Genomic DNA, 17,735 nt, shown 5'->3' with positions numbered 1-17,735 from the left:
TGACCATCGCAGCATCCCCACGGTTACATGATCATGATTTGGGCACTTGGCAACTGGTTTGCATTTATGACTGTTGCTGTGTCCCGTGGTTACGTGATAACCATTCTCAACCTTCCTGGCCAGCTTCTGGCAAGCAAAATCATCGGGGAACCGCATGATTTGCTTAACGACCATGTGGTTCACTTTGCGACTGCCACAAGTAATGTCATAAAATCAGGTCAGATTCGCTTAATGACTGCTTCACTTAGCAACTGAAATTCTGATCCCAATTGTGGTCATTAAGTGAGGACTACCTGTATGAATATATGGTGACTGTGGCAAGGACATGACTGCACAACCACGGTTGATACACCATTTTCTGAGCTGGTTAGCAATGGATGAAAATGTTCCTTGGATATGTGCTTTATGTCGGGACTCTCAAAAAGCATCAGAAAATTGTAATTGGTACAAAATCCTGCACATGGCTGCTAACTGGGACAAGGCACAAGCATTGTAAAATCTTTACAAGGGAAGATTTACACTGAAATTTACAATTTAAGGTAATAATGCCAAAGTTTAGCACTCAAAGTTGGCCTCCCTACCAGCCCCACCCAGCTTTAATCTGTCCTGTGAAACCAGGCCTGCGTTTTATTCCAGCGCTCCTGCATTTCGGTGCAATGACATTAGCTTACCCAGGCTCACATAGTAACTTCCTAGCATATCATCTCATGATGCAAGTCTTGCAGAGTTATTTTAAACAGGTTCCTTATATACGCAAACGATAAGCCAGTACAGAAGGTTTGCAAAGCAAAGTATTTTATAAAGTACCTTTCAAACCCCCATTCTGTGACGTGTTTACAAAGTGTGTGTGCAAAATTGTCATGTTATCAGGTGTGCCCCAAACTTAACACCCACCAATGTGTTTTAAATGTAGTAGAAATTAGTAGTAGAAAAGTAGGGAATAAATCTTAAAAATATTTTATGGATCTGGTGCTTTGGAGGACACACACACACAAAAAAAACAGTTCTGACTTCTGAATATGGAAATAAAAAAGCAAAAACCCTGTGGTTTTTTCAGTTCTTTCAACCCCCATTTCCCTTGAGTGCCAGGGGCCAGCAGAGGATCCATCTGCCTCAGGAGACAGGAAAACATGCTGTTTTCCCCTTTCCTGGGGCATTAAAGCAGCTTCACCTGTGCTAGGAGACACCATCTCTCTACATATTAAAGTCCCAAGTGCCTGCTTCTCCTTGGTCTGGCAGGGCGGCCACCTTCCTCAGGAGTTTCAAATCCTGCCTGCAACTTGTTGAGTAGCCAGAAACCTCCTTCTGTGGCAGAGCGCCCGATCTTGATAGGCACATCGCACAACGTGATTAACCAATATGGGGAGCAGGAACACACCCCGAGATGAACCTAGTGCCAGCTCTATTTAGCAACTAAATTGGGCTTCCAGTGTAATTAACAGAGAAAGGACAGAAGCAGAGTAAGGAGGGAAGAGCATTCACTTCAGCACTGGAGAACCAATAAATATAGGAGCTGCTCTGTTACCATAAATAAGTATATAATAACTTTATTAAATTCAAGACATGACAATATCCAAAATACAAACTGAACATAATTCCTCAATACTGTACATCCAATACATATTTTTCAGTGCATTATTTCTATAACATGTAATTAATGTTGCCTTCATTTAGTTTGTACTAGAACTGTCAGCTTTCCTAAAATTTCAGAAAAATGTTCTCATTTAGCAGTTAGGTAAGTGTAAACAATTGGGTTTATGTTAATCAAAAGATCATGGACAGACCTTGACCACGGAGCACCTTTTGCCTTCTGGTTATTATAAAGTGTGCATGTGTGTGAGCAGATGGAAAAGGAGGAGGGATGAAAGGCAGACCTTTGCACCCATCCCTCTATGGATCAGAAAGAGTGGGAAAGGGAAAATCAGAGGGCCTGGGCCGCCCCCAGGGACCAAGCAGGCTTCGTCTGCAAGACTCGTGACCAAGCCCAAGCCCAAGACCAGCCTGGGCCACCTGGTCTTCTATCCACGCCCTTCCTTCCTGAGAAGAAATTGGTCCCCTTTTCAAACGAAGAGAGTGTCTTACTTGGAATGCTTCTTTTAGTTTACGTGGCAACACAAACCCCTCTCCAGCTGCAGAAATGCAGCTGCTGATTCAGAGAAATCAAATAAATCCTTCCTGGGGCTCACGATGAGGACAGTCGCCCTGCCGATCCAGCCTGACTGCATGGATCCAGACTGCGTAGGTGCAAGCAAAGGTAGACGGATGAGCTTGCGGAGTCTGGAAGTGGGTGGCCAATTGTGCCCACTGCCCTGTTTTTCCCACAGGAGGGTACTTCAGGCTGGAGCAGCTCTGCCACCCCTTCCAAGGGAAGAGAACATCCTGGGGGAAAAAAAATAATTTAAGAGGCTACCTACCACCAAGCAGAAAGATACCTGTTAACACCAACAAAAATACTGAACTGTGCTTTCTTCTTTGCTTTCAGCTTAAGCCGCTGGTCTTCTTAGCAAGACTGCAATTATTTTCTAATTAGGTGAGTTTCTACATATATATATTACTCTAGAATATTCAGTAACTGGCCAACCTCAGCTGCAAATGCTTGTTCCTCTCAAAGTCTCCTCCTGCCTGTGCAAATGGCGTCGGCGGCTGAGCTCAGAATGCCGCTGCCATCGCCCCCCGCCCCGGAGGCCCCAGTGCCGGGCCTTCCTGGCTTCCCTCCGGCCTCCAGGCCAAGTCTCTGCACGTGTCCCTCGGAGAACGTCTGTCACCCTCGGATCCAAAGTCTTCCCCCTGGCCCTGTGGTTCCCGGCCCCTTGGAGACACCGTGCAGGGCAAGTGTTTGCATTTCACCAGTCCTCCCAGGGCAGCCGTGGCGACCGTGGTGGCATCACTGCCTTGCTGCTGCCCCCCCCGGCTGCGAGCCGCTCTCCTCTGCCTCCTGGAAGAACACCTCATAGTTGTCCAAGTAGGGAGGCCTCTCCGGCAGCAGGTAGTAGTGGGTGGAGCTGACCTTCTTGCCGTTCTCGATGATGGGGAGGATGCAGGGGACCTTGTGGGCAGAGCCCTCGCTGTGCTGCCTCTGGAGGGACTTGCTGCTGACGTACTTGGGGTCTGGGGCAAAACTCTGGGTCGGGGGCATGACCCCATGGAGATACGCTGGCAAGGTTTTGGGGCTCGGCGTTCGAGAATTGCTCCAGGGCAGAGGCTCTCTCGGAGGGACCTTTGGAGGCTTGACCTCGTCACTGCAGGTGTTGGATGTCACTTCGGCCGACCACCTCCGATAGTCCGGCTTGAGTGGCCGGGGAGGCAGAGGGACTCTGGGTGGAACCTCTGGTTTATCGTCATCAGAGCTGGGGGAGGACCGGCAGACGTGGCTGGAGACCCGGACCGATGGCTTGTTGAAGGACCCGGCTGGCCCAGAATGAGAGCGGCGCAACCGCCGGTGTGACTGGTGTGGAGGCGGTGGAGGGGGGCAGCCACTCTGCTCTGGCTTCGCCTCTGCTGGCGCATCAAAGTAGGCGTAGTTAATCTGCCCACAGCCCCTGAAGCTTCGCCTGCCCTGAGCAGAGGGTTTGAAAGCTGGGCTGCTGCAGTCCTCCAGCAAGAAGTCAGTGTCTGAGCTGGTCAGGAACTCCACTTCGCGGTCCACCTCATCATGCAGGAAGCCTTCAGCAATGGGCAGCGGGGGCAGAGGCCGGGCACTTCGCTCGTGAGAAGATGTGGCAGGGGAGAGAAGTGCCCCGCCCTTCCCCGGGGTGTGAGGAGGCATCTCGTCAAAGCTCCGTGTCACACTCAGAGAAAGTCCACTGAAGCTGGAAGCGAGGCTGGCTTCTGGGCTGGAATGGATCGGGGGGCGAAGGAGAGAAGGGCTGCCTCTCAGAGGCACAACGCAGCTGCGCCCGCGGTCTGGATCAGGAGAGGAGATCTGGCCTGGGAGGAAAGACAGTTGGAAACACCAATGGCGCCACAGGAGGCTATTTCTTTAGTGCAGAGCGGTGGGCATCCTGTTGCCCACACGCTGCCCCAGAGCACCCTAAGATTGTACAGTCGGTGCTTGGCTGGATCTCAGCAGCACAAACCGGCTTCTGAGATCTGGTCCCTTTGGGCCCTCTTCTTCAGGGCCATGTTGGCAGGATGGGAGGGATAGGAGGAGCCGGACCCACCGCTCTCCACCGGACTCTCCGTCCCCGGGGGAGGGCAGAACGGCTGGAGCCGGTCTGTGATTCTGATCAACCACTCGGGTGGTAAAGGTGGATTCACACAGATGGACTGTGGCCACATCATTTAAGGTCTACAGGCTGAATTCAGACTTTCATTTTGTGGCTGACAATATAATGTCCTCCAAGCTGGCTTGGTTGCCTTATGATTCAGTGTACTGGGTGAACCCCAAACATGGGTTTGTTTCACTGACTGAGCTACACATATTGTGTGACCTCAGCTAAAGTGCCTAGTCAAAGGTGTTCTACAGTCTGGGAGAGACTCCAAAACATAGTCCTTGCACAGACAGATTTACACAGATTGTGATCATATAATTGTAATTAAGCAATTCTGGGCATCTTTGGAGTCCCCGGCTTAGCGCGTCTCATAATGTTTTATCCCTAGATGGCAGGCTAAGACCAGAAGGATCCAACACTTTCTGCTTTGGAGACAGGTCTTCACAGGGGAGGAAGCTCTGCTGCCCCTACCCAATTTAAGGTCGAGGGGAGGAAAACAGCAACAGAGATTCCTGTGGCTCTTTCGAGGAGACCAACTGGTCTGGGATGCATGGGCGAAAACTGGTGCTGGTGCGTGTGCAAAGAAAGGCAACCTGGGCGGGCAGGGCATCAGAATGATAGAGAGTGGGCTGGCTCTGGCCATCGCTGGTCAGCGGCCATTGGGGAACAGAGTTAAAATAATAAAATTGACAACTTTTCTGTGTACCTACCAATGGATGTTAAGGAATTGTGCCCTGAGTTCAAATCGCAGGCCATCACTACGGAGTCCATGTTGAAGAAAGGACTGAAAGAGGAGGGGGGAAACATGAATAAATGAAATGGGAAGCACAAATGGTCCAGTCCCGATAACGTACCTCAGACCCCCGCCTGCTGGCCCCCCGCCCCTCCAGCACTCACTTTTTAAGCTGGCTTCTGTGGCAACAGGCCTCCAGGCTCCCATTACGGAGGAAGCCGGCGTTCAAGGAGAGGCTGACCTCCTGAGCTGCAATGCCTGTGGTGGACATGGTGCCTGGCACGATTCACCGTCTCGTCACGCTTTCAGAAGCCCATGGTCCTCGGTAAGGGGCTGGCCACTTTCACTCCCTTGAAAGGAAGAGAGCAGGGTGTAAGAACGCCACATAGCCGAGACGAGAAGCGTTCACGGTCCCATTTTTCCATTTTCCTTCAAAAGGAGCCATGAGCGATCCAAGCAGGCTCTTGTCAATGTGGCAACTGTACATTGCCAACCAGACCCCCACCAAAGCTCATTTGCTGTTCGCCAACAGCCACGGGATGCTGCTGAGCAGGTGAGCCACACACCCCACCCCAGAGTGGGTGCTCAGCTTCCTGGTAACGCAGACAAGGTGGGACCGAGAAGGGCTCAGCCACCCTGAATTTATTCTAAATTCCTGAACATTCTGGGATGGGCGCTTTGTTGTGAGTGCCAGAGCCCTTGCGAAGAACGAGCAGGGAAATTACCACCCACGCGCAGCCCCTCGCCTCAAGACACCAGCAGCGTGGGGGTGGGTGTTACAACCGGTTTCATCCTGCCAGGAGGCTTGCACAGATGTGTGCAAGCAGCTCCTGTTCTCAGGAGGTGCGCAACTCCAGCTCCGTTTGCCCAGCCTTACCACGGGCCTTCTGCAGCCCCAGCTCAAGCCGGCACATCTGTCAAAAGGAGGATCGCGGAGAAATGCACCGGCGCTGCGAGCCCAGATCAATATTCTGCAACTCAGTGGGTGATAATGCATTGCCTAATTTAAAGCTGCTGGATTGCTTGGGTTCACGGTGTGGTTTATTGAGAAGCACAAGCATATGTGAACAGGCCTTCTTCCTGGAAGACTCTGAATGGTCTCTTAGCTGACCACTAGTTTCTGCCCTGTAGGAAGCCAACAATGGGGGTGGGGGCAAAGCTAAGTGAAAGCTGGCTGGATGAAGGTTCTTGTGGGCCATGAGGGACCAGCGGGCGGGGGGAGGTACCTGGCCCTCTCCTCTGGCCCTGTGTGCAACACCGGTATGTTCCAGCATAGAAGTTAGTATGCTCCTAACCCTGCTGTAATTGATCCCTTTGATCCCAGGGAAAGACGCAGCTTTTTAAGGAGTTGCTGACAGATACGCCAAATCCCCTTTTCCTCTTTGCATTCAGATGTCTGCACAATAATCTCTGTCACCCCCACCATGCAATCCACACAACAGGCACTTTACAAGAACAAGATTAATAGATCCTTGCCCCAAATGGCAAGTCATTAAAAATAAAAAAGGGAGCCCGAGAGAAGCAGGGCAGGGCAGGGCTGGGCAGAGGTGGTCAAGCCATGTGGCCGAGGGGAAGCTCCAGTGAGGGAGTCTTGAGGACGAGGGCTTCAGAGAGGGATCTGGTGGAAGCCAGCCCAGGGCTAAGGGGCCCATCGTGAGGGGCTGCCCAAGAGAAGACAGGCAAACAGCCAAGCAGAGAGACGGACCGCATTCGGAGTACTTTGTGTGCAATCAGCAGTAAAGAGGTGGAGCAAGGAGAGAATGTTGGGCATACTAAACTTGCAGACTGTCCAGGGAAAGGGTCCCAGGCAGGCAGTGCGACGGAGCCACTGGAACAAGGCAGGCGGGATATGTGTGGGACTAGACCAACTCCTTTGCCCATCGTGGCTACTAAATTGCAGCAGGGTAATTTCAGGAGGTGGTCAGTCCCCTTGATGCAAGAAAGTGATGCCCCCCTCCCCGAAGAAGTGGGTGAGGGCAGCCCCTCTTGAAGAAGCTGGTTCTCCTAGAAGCCAGTGATGAAGTTGATCGCACTGGCTCTGTTGGTGGGAAAGTGAGACCCAGCGCTGTGCTGGTCCCGCCCTAATCTACCAGGCTGCCGCCACTGAGCGGAGGTGGGAGGTTTCAGCTCGGCCTGGCGGCTCTTGGCATCATTCATGACTGGCATGTCTATGCTGCTCTACCCCAAAACTGCTCCAAGCAACAGGGACCTCCAAGGATCCCACCCTTTCTCTCCCGCCGTCCAATTACCTACATGGGGATGCTCATCTGGAGATCTGGAATTCGGTCTCAGCCGCCTCTTTCCCTCCCTTCCACTTGATAGGAACAAAAACTGAAGCTGAATTCAGACAGAGCAAAGGCCGGGAACGAGCAGCTCTGGTGCCTAAGAATTACCGGATGAGGGAGCTCCCCCTGCAAAGAAGCGTGCCTGGCTTGGGGCTTCGCCTAGATCCTCGTTCCTCATTCAGGGGCAAGAAAAGCCACCTCACGGCAGGCCAGGCACAACCCTACTAGGCTGAGGCGGCCCAGCGTCGGTGACCGCGTCACAGTGACTGTTGATTGGATTACAGCAAAGCACTCCACACGGGGCTACCCTTGAAGACGGCCCGGCAACTCCAGCGAAGGCGGAACGTGGCTGTCCCGGCCAAGCGCAGGGGGCCGGGTCACACCAGTCCCGGAAGCGACGCGCTGGTCGCCAGGGAAGTTCAAGGGGCTCGCATGAAACGGCTGAGGAGCCAGGCACTTCAAAGGACACCTCTCCCGATACCATCCAACCGGCGTATTAAGGTCACCTGGATGGACTTGTTAGTTCTCTACCCCACCTTTCCACCAAGAGCACAAGGTGGTTTCCATAGCGATTTCTCATCACACCATCCCTGTGAGGTAGGCTGGACTGGGAGGGAGCGATCCAGTGAGGTGAGCAGGTCCGTACTACTACCCCCCAGTAGGAGAATATCTCTATCTCGCTTTCTTGTGGTTTTTAGGAGAAGAAATGGCAGAAACAGGAAAGAAGAAAGCCATCCTCGGCATCACGACCTCCAAGACAAGTGGTGTTAAGAGAATGAAGACGAGGCTGCCTTTTGGGAAGAGGGGCCAGTTTAAGGAGCAAGAAAAGGAAAGACCTGGGGAACGGCTGATTTCCAGACTGAGCAGGTCAAGAGGAAGCAGAAGCAGCAAAGGTTACAGGGCAGGAGAACGGAGAACGTTCCTTGATGGAGAAGTCAGAAGTACCCAGGCGGACTATGTGGGCAAACTGCCCTTGTCCCCGCTGACGGGTGGTTGATGGGAAGAGAGGTCTTTCAACCCTCTTTCTGGGCTGAAGACACTGGAGAACGGAACAGAGCACCATCCCCTCCTTCCCATCACCTGGTCCCACAGAGGCTCCTCTTGATGGAAGAAGCCCCCAACAGGGCCTGCTCCCCCACCCAAAATCCCAACCTGGCAGTTACAACTGAGGGTCCAAGCACCTTCCATGATGCCATCTTTGGCATCTCAGGCAGAGAGCAAAAGGCTCCAAAGTGTCCCATGAGCCAGAGGACCACACAGCCGCAGCAGCATCCCTTGAGAACACAAAGCCCCAACGTGGCCATCACTGCTCAATAAGGGGCCTTCAAGTTTCCCCTTCCCACCTGTGGCTAAACAGTTGCTTCTAGAAAGCTCTCCAGTAGGCCTCAGAGATAGTGACAGACCTTCTCCTGCTCAGAGGTAGAGCCTTCTGAACGTGGAGGCTCGGCTGCCTCCCCTTCATTGCCAAGAGCTCTCACACAGGTCAGCCGTGCCAAAAGCCGCAGTTCGCAAGTACAGAGCGCTGCATTCCAGCCTCCCCACCCCCCAGTACTGTCTCAATCCCAGCTTGCAGGGATGTTGTGCAATCATCTCCCATTTTGAAATGGTTTGGAATGCAAAGCTCCCATTTCAAAATCTCCAGTGTCTTCAGCCCAGAAATAAGGCTGCAAGACCTCTCTTCCCATCAACCACCCGTCAGTGGGGACGAGGGCAGTTTGCCCACATAGTCCGCCTGGGTACTTCTGACTTCTCCATAAAGGAAGTTCTGCTTTCCTAACTCCAGTTCCCTTTAATATATTTGTGGAGGCCAAGAAAGCAACACACTTGGAAAGGAGACCACCCAGTGGTTCCCCAGTGGGGAACGTGCAAGTAGGCAACTGGATCACGGCAGAAGCCCACCAAGATTTGAAGAAGAGAAGGTAACAGTATTATTATCCTCACCAGGTAGCTTTCTGTTTCTAAATATTTGTGCTTCTGTCAATTTCAGGTCATTATTTATATCCCCCACCCCACAGCTGGCCCCTGGAAAGGAACTGGATGCAAGTTTCATACTAGGTGGGTTTTGGCAGCAAATAGTAGGAAGGTCATTGAGTATCAGGACACAGACTGGCTGGGGAGGATATGAAAGGAAAGAGGCCAGGATTCCCAGTTTCCATTTAATAGTAAGCAGTCACTGATGGAGCTATCTCAACTTGTCGGCCACACCTGTAAAACCATAATAAGCCTGCTGCTTATTAGCGAGCATGTTATCTATGTTCACAATTAACATGGACTAAGTGGGAGGCCCAGCAGTTCCATTATTTTCAACCAATAATTGAATCCTGCACAGACTAAAGGAGACAACTTACTGTAAGTAATTTGCTGAAAATTCAACTTATGCAATTAAATGAGAAGCTGAAAAAAGGATTTGCAAAGTTTGCAGGGGGGGGGGCTTTTTGCATCAGCAAATATGACTGCAAGAGTCATTCTCTGCAGCTGGTTGTTTTGGGCAAATATCCTTAAAGCAGCGATTAACATTGCAAAAGAACATTATTTAGGGGATCCCAGAGGAGAATACTTGCACATGCCTAGCGACAGTTAATACATTAGACTGTCAAAAAGTGGTTTATTTCGTTTTCATTAAATAAAAGGAAATACAAGGAAACTAGCCATTGTGATGTATGTTTATGTGAACCTGGCCAGCTATAGCTTAACCAGCAAACAATGGTTTACTGCAATACATGAACCACACCTTGATAAAAGAAAAGGGTTTCTACTAGAAGCATGCAAAATGTCCCAAATTTCCTCCAACATTTTCTACACCTCTGATTTCTACTTGTCAGCATCAAAGTTCATTTTACAACTAAGACCTTCCTTCACTTGGAATATGCAGATATATACACAAAGGTGTCATCCTGCCAAAAGGAGGTGATATTTTCAAACACTTCACACTCATTTCTGACTTTCCAAATCTGTATATAAACTGGAACGCCATTATCAAGTATATGCACTTGTCGGAACTAACCTTGCAACACAATGAGAAACTCTGTGCAAAATGTAAATATTCTGGAAAATGTTATGCACAGAGAAGTGAAAATTTTATTTATATATATTCAATCAAAATGCATTTTTACATGGACTCATTCCAACTGTATATAATGAAGAGTTAAATTCGCCCCATATATTTCAGACATTTTCTTTCCGTTCCCTTAAAAAACGGCTCTAACGCTCCGTCGGGTCCCTCCTTCCCTCCCAGTCTCAACAGGGAACCCTCTATTTCCTCTCTAGGCATGGGGGAGAAAGTTGGGCTGGGAAAGGAATGATGGTGCAGCCCTTCCTCCCCAGGCACACCCCCTGCTCTTAATGACAGCCTGGAAGGTGTGTTATTAGTGAAGGGAAGGGAGCTGCCCAGGGTGGAGGGAGGCCAAACGGCCAAGAATGCGGATGATGCCCAGGACAAAGTTGAATCACTAGCCTGGGGCGCCCCGGAGGGAAGGGGCCTGAGCCTGGAGCACCAGCACCCAGCGGCCTCTGCAAAACAGCCCTTTGGAGAGCAGGGAAAGAGCACCCTCCCTCGGGCTGGACCCACTCCTCAGCTGGGGCCTGAGAGCCCCTGCCCACCAGCCCAGGTAGGATGCACTGCCAGCGGGGACATTCCAGTCCTCTTCCTGCTCCTTTTCACTGCCTGGCACAATTCAGCCGGTCTCTATTTTCCCTCGGGAAGGAAACTTCCCCGGAAAACGATTCAGCAGCCCGACTGGCCCTGAGTCACCTCCTCTGAGCCAGAACTGCCAGGAATCAGGACTGTACTCCCCACATCCTCAGCCAGGCCGGCTCAAAACGGAGGGGCAGCTTAGCCCTTAGTGCGGCTCCTGAGGCTGGGCACCGGCGAAACCAGTTGGTGCTGGTGTTTCTTACTCTAGCCCAGTTAAGACCCACAATAATCTACCTTTTAGCTTGCTAAGGCCCATACTTGTTCCTGCACCTCGAGAGAGACACCCAAATTGCTTTCATGGCACTGCCACGAGCCCGCAACACACACGGGCGCACAGGTTTGCGGTCCTGCTCCAAACCAAAATGCCCCAATTCACAACCCATTCTCTCCACTAGGCTTGCGGTACTAAGAGCAATCTGGGGAGGGAGAGGGGGTGATGGCGACCCATGTCCAAGGCAGGACCCTCTGCCAAGCCGGGCTCCTGCCAGGAACTCAGCAGCTGCTCAGCTGGACCTCAGTTGGACCTTCACACTTCAGTTCAGCCAACAGTGAGGATCAAGCAAGGGGTCTCGGGGGGGGGGGCGCAGGGCTGCCTCTGCTAGGCCTCCATGCTGAGTAAGCAAGAAGCCACTGACCCCCCCCCCCGCGTTCTCTCAGTAACCTAGTTTTGCCTACTCAGCCACCAAATCTCCGAGCGAATCTCAAGAGGCGGGAGGGGCACATTGCTGCCAGCAGAGTCACCAGCCCTGCCTGCCACTCGTCCCAGTTTAACAACTCTGTGACATCACTTCCTCCGCCTTTAAACGCCCGCGAGAGGAGGAAGAGGAGGAGGCCTCCCTGCCTGCACGGAGCCCATCGGAAGCCACTCCCGAGTTAATACAGGTCTCCGCAACAGCCCGAAGGGGGAAGACTCATGCTGAGGGCAGGCAGGCAGGCGGGCGGCCAGCATCCTTCCCTTCCTGGCAGCCCCAAATGCTTTTGCACGCTGGCATCTGGTTGCATCAGCGAAAATGCTGTCATGAGTCTTTTGGTCACAGGGAAATGCCAGGAAACCTGGGCCTCCCTCGGCAAAGCAGAGATTGCAGCAGGCATTCAGGTTCCTAAAACAGCCACCAATTTCCTCTGTAATTTTGTCATTCATCCTGGCCGATGAACACTCCTACCCGCTTTTTAATTGAGGATCCCAGCCTGCTTTTGTCAAGCAGTGCAGGGCTGGGAGACGCACTCAGCACCTCTAACAGGCAACCCCAGAGATCCCCCTGGGTCTTTCAGGAGATCCGTGCTGGTCGTGACAGGCACGTCTCCAGTTCAGAGTGGCTGACCCAAACTTAAGACCTCTGGCAAAATCAAAACTCTACCCTTCCCTATTGTTTTCAGTTAACAGTGAAAGAAACACAGGAAACTCTTATATTCCACTTCCAGAATGTGCCTGATGCGCTGGACATGACCTGGACATGATTCAGCCAAAATGTTTAAGCCCACACTGATTTACAGGTAATTCGGCACCGCTTCTATGCAAAATCATAGGATCATTTTTAAGTAATATGCAGCAAAATTTGTTGCACGCAACCCGTGGAACAAATTAACTACCTAAGAATTAATGCAGTATAAGTATTGTTATTTATTTATTGGATTTATGTCCTGCCTTTATTTTTTTACAACTGTAGTTCCCTCCACCCATTCTCCACACAACAACCCTGTGAGGTAGGCTTGACCAGAAGAGCAACTGGCCAAAGTCACCAACTCTAGGCTGGCTCAAGGGCAACACTGAGCCTGGGTGGTGGGCAATCTGGAAAAGGTTGAGGCTTCCTTAAAATTGCGCTCTGCTTTCGTTTCTGAGCCAAGATGGTTCACTGACTTACACTGCTATGCCATTCACCGCTGCACTGAGTTATAAGGGAAAGTACTAAAAGTAGTTTTTTAGAAGTCAAGGAAGAAACAGGAGTGTGGGTGAGTCAGGGATGACTCCTCCTCAGCCCCCCCATCTCCCCCCAAGCAAAAGTACCGAAGCCAGGACTTTACAGCCGGATGGCAGACCAGACAGTCACAGGATGTTGTGGCCGAGTCATCAGCACGTCTGTGTGCGCAACAGGAGGCAGATACGAGAGAGGAGTATCTGTTTGTCAAGAAATGTCCACTCCCTTGTCTGCCATCAAACCAGCTGATGGGCAGGCAAGAGGGGCTTTGCCAGCCCCCCAGCAGCTAGAGACGCCCTGGCAGGAAAGTGGTAGAGGAACCTGCTTCCTCTCGTCCCACCACAGGCTCACTCGGCTTCACGAATGAGGCAAATCATCTATCATCAGTAAGTAACTTACTCAATGAGAAGTCAAGCCTTTTTTCCTTTCCTTTTTTCTCCCCAGCCACTCTTTTGATCCCTAAATTATCTGTGGCCAGAGCTGTGAGCCTGAACTGTCCAGGGCCTCTGCCTGGCAGCGCATCACAGAAGCCAAATGGATGGGGGGGAGCGGCTCCCAGTCACAGTCCGTTGATGGTCCCTCCAACGAGGGCTGAAAGAGCACCTCGACGTCTCCGAGGTAGTGAAGGCTGCTTCTACCTTGACTAGAGATCCCCGTGAACGACATCCAGGTGGGTGTCTGAACGCAGCAAGGAGCCCATGCCCAGGAGCATATTCACCTGGGCCTCATGTGCTCACGCCTTGGGTCTGGGAATCCCACCTACTGGCACTGCCCTGCGGGGCACACAGATGTGAAGCAGAGGAGGGCAGGCCACACCATCGCCACTGAAACAATGCCCCAACACCGAACCCTGCCAACCTCGTGAAAGGGAAACGGTGCAGACAAAAAGGGAGAGGAGAGAGGAAACAGAGGCACATTCCAGGAAAGAGCGAAGGCTGTGTAGATACTATGTGGAGAAAGATTCACATCACAGATCAACGAGGCCTATGTTTGTTTGCTTGTGAATGTATGCTCCCCTTCCAGAGCAGTTTCTCAACCTTGGCAACTTTCAGGTGTGTGCACTTCAACTCCCTTGCTGGCTGGGGAGTTCTGGGAGTTGAAGTCCACACACCTGAAAGTTGCCAAAGTTGAGAAACGCTGCTCCAGAGGCACCATCCAGCTTCTCCTGGTCCCTACAGGGAAGGACACGGCAACGCACCGATTCTCCCATTATCCTCTGTCGCTATCTCAGGAGTTGTTTCCTGCATGCCTACGAGGGCTGAAGAGTTCTTCACATCCCTCAAAAAAAACAGCATGGGCTTTGTGCATATCTCAGGACTGCTGTGCTATTCTTAAGCCTTTGCAGAATCCAGCTTGCTTAGCCAAGCAAACAACCAGAAACTCTACTAGCTTCCGCTGGAGGCGAAGAGCATGCAGGCTGGCAGCAGCACCTGGGGAGACGGGGCCACAGAGAGAAGCCCTGCCAAGCACGGCCCCCAACAGCCAGAGCGGCCGGGGAATCGCTCTTCAGGGTGCCCCATGCCAGCTTCCATTCCTGGCAGCAGGGAAATTCCAGAGGTCTGAATTGGCCTTTGGAAAGGGTGTCACTCGCTCCCCAGAAGCAGGCAGAGTGTTGAAAAAGCCACGTTATCCAGGAGAGAAAATGTTCCTCCTGACAGGAGTGCAAAGCAGGACAGCCCTGCACACGGAGCAGCACCTCTGGACACAGGGAAGGGAGAGGCGGCCAGAAGGAACCTTGGAGGACCAGGAGGCTGCCGGGTGGAAATACAGGTACCCCCCCTGCACCACCCGCTTTTGTGGACATGCAGCCTTCCCATCCGCTTACTTTGCAGGGCTGTCGCAAAGCCTGCAGCTGTTTCAAGGAAAAAAAACCCACTGGCAGGACAGCACCAGCAGATCCCCTGCCCCAAACTCTCAAGATGAGTCACAACCCACGCAAGCCTTCTGCGTATCTGACGGCTGCTGTAGAAATGTCAGCGTTGCCTTGGCAGCCCAGAGATGGAGCAGATTCCTGGACTTCCCCCACTGACTGGTCTGCTTCAGCCTACAGCAAAAACCGAGGCCAGCTCGCACAGCAAACTCACTTTCCCTTGTTCCATCAAACCTGTCAATTCGCAGCAAAGGGTGCCCCAAAGGGCTCTCTCTCAGGGATCCTGACCAAACCCCTCCTAGGTCTCCTGCACCCACACACGATCCCTTTGTTGATTGAACAGGCCGAGCCAAAACCGGAGAAATCTGTTTATGGATTACACAAGTCAGGCTATCAGCAATTGTTAAGCTATTCAATCGCCTGCATTTCAATTGGAAGCACCCAAAGGCAGCGGGCCTGTTACCGGGACTGGTTCTGGAGAAAACCGAAAACGGGTAATACCTTTTGAGTCAGGGGTCGAGCATTCGCATTCCTTGCCGGAAGAAAAGGGTTCGCAGGCCAAACCCGGAGTCTCCAGGAAGAGCTCACCTGCTCTTCATCTACCTTCCAGAAAGTGTTCATGGGAGCAAACCAAGTCATTAACATGACAAACGTCAACAAACCACCCCACGGCAAGCTCGACTAGACAGTTCCGGCACATCCCTTCGAGGGAGGGGCGACACCACCACACAACTCTGATCCTGGATTAATATTTCAGGCGACAGCCCTGTCTCACCTGCCCACCAGATGCAATCTGAGGACACCTCCTGCTGGATTGGTTTGCACAGGGCTCACTGCGGGAAGGGACTCGGTAGCGCGCCCGGCATTATAACTGCATCCTGCGCAGCATCCCGGCTGCCAATCGCATCCCGGGGCACCTCCTGAAGTGGCATCGGGACTGCCCTCTTCCCACACTGCCATCCGGAAGGACCTCCCTCCCACGACCATCGCTGCCACCGATGCCCGCAGAACGAACTGCATCCTTCATCACCCAAAGCCCTTAGGGCGGACGAACCGGCGCAGGAAAAGCTCCCGTGGGAGTCGTGGGGCGGGCGGGGGAATACGGCAGCGCACAAACACGGCGGCGACGCCCCCCGCGGCAGGCAGCAGACCGCAGGCCCGGCCTCGGCGGGCACCGCTGGGGCCGCTGGGCAGGCGACAGCCCGGCAAGGCGGGCTCCTCCGCCGCTCCCCAGTTGGGCCGCGTCCCAAGGCCGGCACGGAGGCCACCCGCTCCCCCGGCGCGCTCGGCTCTGGGACCGGCCGCGCGGCCGCCCTCCGCGCAGGGGCACCGGGACTCGCGCGACGCCGCGGAGCAGGGCCCGGTCTCCCGGGGCGGGGGGCGGCTGCGGCTCGCCGCATCGTCCGGCCAGAGCCGGCGCCGGGCGTCCCCCGCCCCGAGCCCGCGGTCGCCGAAGCGGCTCGACGACGGCGCGCTCCGATTACCCGGCGACGCTCCCACTCGGCTGCCGGGCGCGCTCGCGGGCGCCGCGGAAGGAGCGCGCCCGCCCGGGCGGTCGCCTGGCAACCGGCTCGCCCCACCTGCGCGGCAGGTGCCCCGTCCGCGCCTCCCGCCGCGCTCGCGGGACGGTGACTCAGCCCTGACTCACGCGGGCGATCCTATGGGGAGGCGCAGGGACCGGTTCGGGCGGCGGCGGGGCCGGAAGCGTCCGGGCAGGCGCGCCCCCACCGGCCCTCCCACCCGCTCCGCTTCCTGGCGGGCGCGGGGCTCCGGCGGCCCCCGCCCCCGCGCCGGGGCTCCGCAGCCGGGCCGGGCCGGGCGGCGCGAGTGCGCGGGCGAGGCGCTCCCCCCCGAGGCGCGCCGCCGCGCCCCCCTCCCGCGCAAGCGCCGCGGCTCACCGGAGGGCGCCCGGGGCTCGGCGTCCCTCGGCCGGGGGCCCGGCTCTCTCGGCGGCGTCACTCCGAGCCCGCGCCCGGCGGGAGCCCTTTAAAGCGCGGGCGGCGCGCAGGGCCCCGCCCCCGCCGCCGCGGCCCGCCCCCTTAAAGCGGCAACGGCGCCGGGGTGGGGGCCGGAGCGTCTCCCTCTTCAAGCGGCCCGGCCGCTCCCCGTCCCCGCGGGGCTCTCGCTGCCCGCCGGCCTCCGTCTGCCCGGAGCCGGGAGCGCTTCCCCAGCTTTTTCCTCCCTGAGCCGAAACCGCCTCTCCGGAGGTCCCTTAAGTCGGTTGAAATGCCCCTGTCCTGAGTGGGTAGCGGGTTCCGGAGTCGCCGCCCAAAGACACACCGCTTGCCCCAGCGCGGGTAAGTTCTCCCGGTTTGGGAGGCGCTGGGCTGCGGAGTATGCTGGGGGAAAGGAGAGAGCCCGTTTTCCCGGACTTGCCCCTCGGGGCGCCGATGCCCAGGCTCCCGTCGCCCACCTCGGGCTCCGGAGAAGGGCCAAGGCCGGCCTTCCTTTTCTGCAGCCTTCCTCGAGAGGCCACCAGCTGTCCCATTTGGGGACCTGGCAGAGGAGAAGCGACTCCACGCGCCACCCATCGCGACCGCCAACTCTCTTTTGACCGTCAGAATTAACGGTGTCAACATTAAGGCGACCACCAGCCGCTCTCTCAGATACAGGCATCTGTCCTTACCTGACAGCGCCAACATCCGTTATTTTTACCTTAATGAGGCTGATTTTAACTTTGTCCTGAATTCTATTATTGTTTTTTAAAGGTATGCTTTGTTATTTGTAAGGGACGCGGTGGCGCTGCGGGTTGCTCCAAGCAGTTCGAAAACACGCCAATGTGAGTAGATCAATAGGTACCGCTTCGGCGGGCAGGTAACGGCGTTCTGTGCAGTCACAACGCCGGCTCCAAGGCTTCGAAACGGAGATGAGCGCCGCCCCCTAGAGTCAGACTCGACTGGACTTTACGTCAAAGGAAACCTTTACCTTTACCCTGGCTATTTGTACTTTAATGGGTGTAAACCACGATGTGCTTCAGTCGCAAAAAGATGGAGCAGGGTGGGAAATCTTAGGCCTTCAGCCAAATC

General features: G+C 54.2%; 1 protein-coding gene across 2 annotated transcripts; it reads right to left on the bottom strand.

Moving 5' to 3' along the window:
* Window positions 1-1,531: 1,531 nt before the first annotated feature.
* ERRFI1 (ERBB receptor feedback inhibitor 1) lies at window positions 1,532-16,662 on the bottom strand. Of its 2 annotated transcripts, XM_063317453.1 has the most exons (4): window positions 16,608-16,662; window positions 5,109-5,294; window positions 4,922-4,995; window positions 1,532-3,927 (listed from the first exon to the last, which is right to left on the bottom strand). In XM_063317453.1, exons 2-4 carry the CDS (start codon window positions 5,213-5,215, stop codon window positions 2,885-2,887), a joined length of 1,224 nt encoding a protein of 407 aa, XP_063173523.1. In that variant the 5' UTR covers window positions 5,216-5,294; window positions 16,608-16,662; the 3' UTR covers window positions 1,532-2,884. The 2 variants fall into 2 exon arrangements, with proteins under 2 accessions (XP_063173523.1, XP_063173522.1); XM_063317452.1 differs by lacking the exon at window positions 16,608-16,662 and having other exon boundaries at window positions 5,109-5,376.
* Window positions 16,663-17,735: the final 1,073 nt, after the last annotated feature.

Source organism: Candoia aspera, chromosome 18 (genome assembly GCF_035149785.1).
Source record: "Candoia aspera isolate rCanAsp1 chromosome 18, rCanAsp1.hap2, whole genome shotgun sequence".
Taxonomy (NCBI): Eukaryota; Metazoa; Chordata; class Lepidosauria; order Squamata; family Boidae; genus Candoia; species Candoia aspera.
The sequence above is the reverse complement of the archived record's forward strand: the minus strand, read 5'-3'. Positions and strand labels throughout refer to the sequence as shown.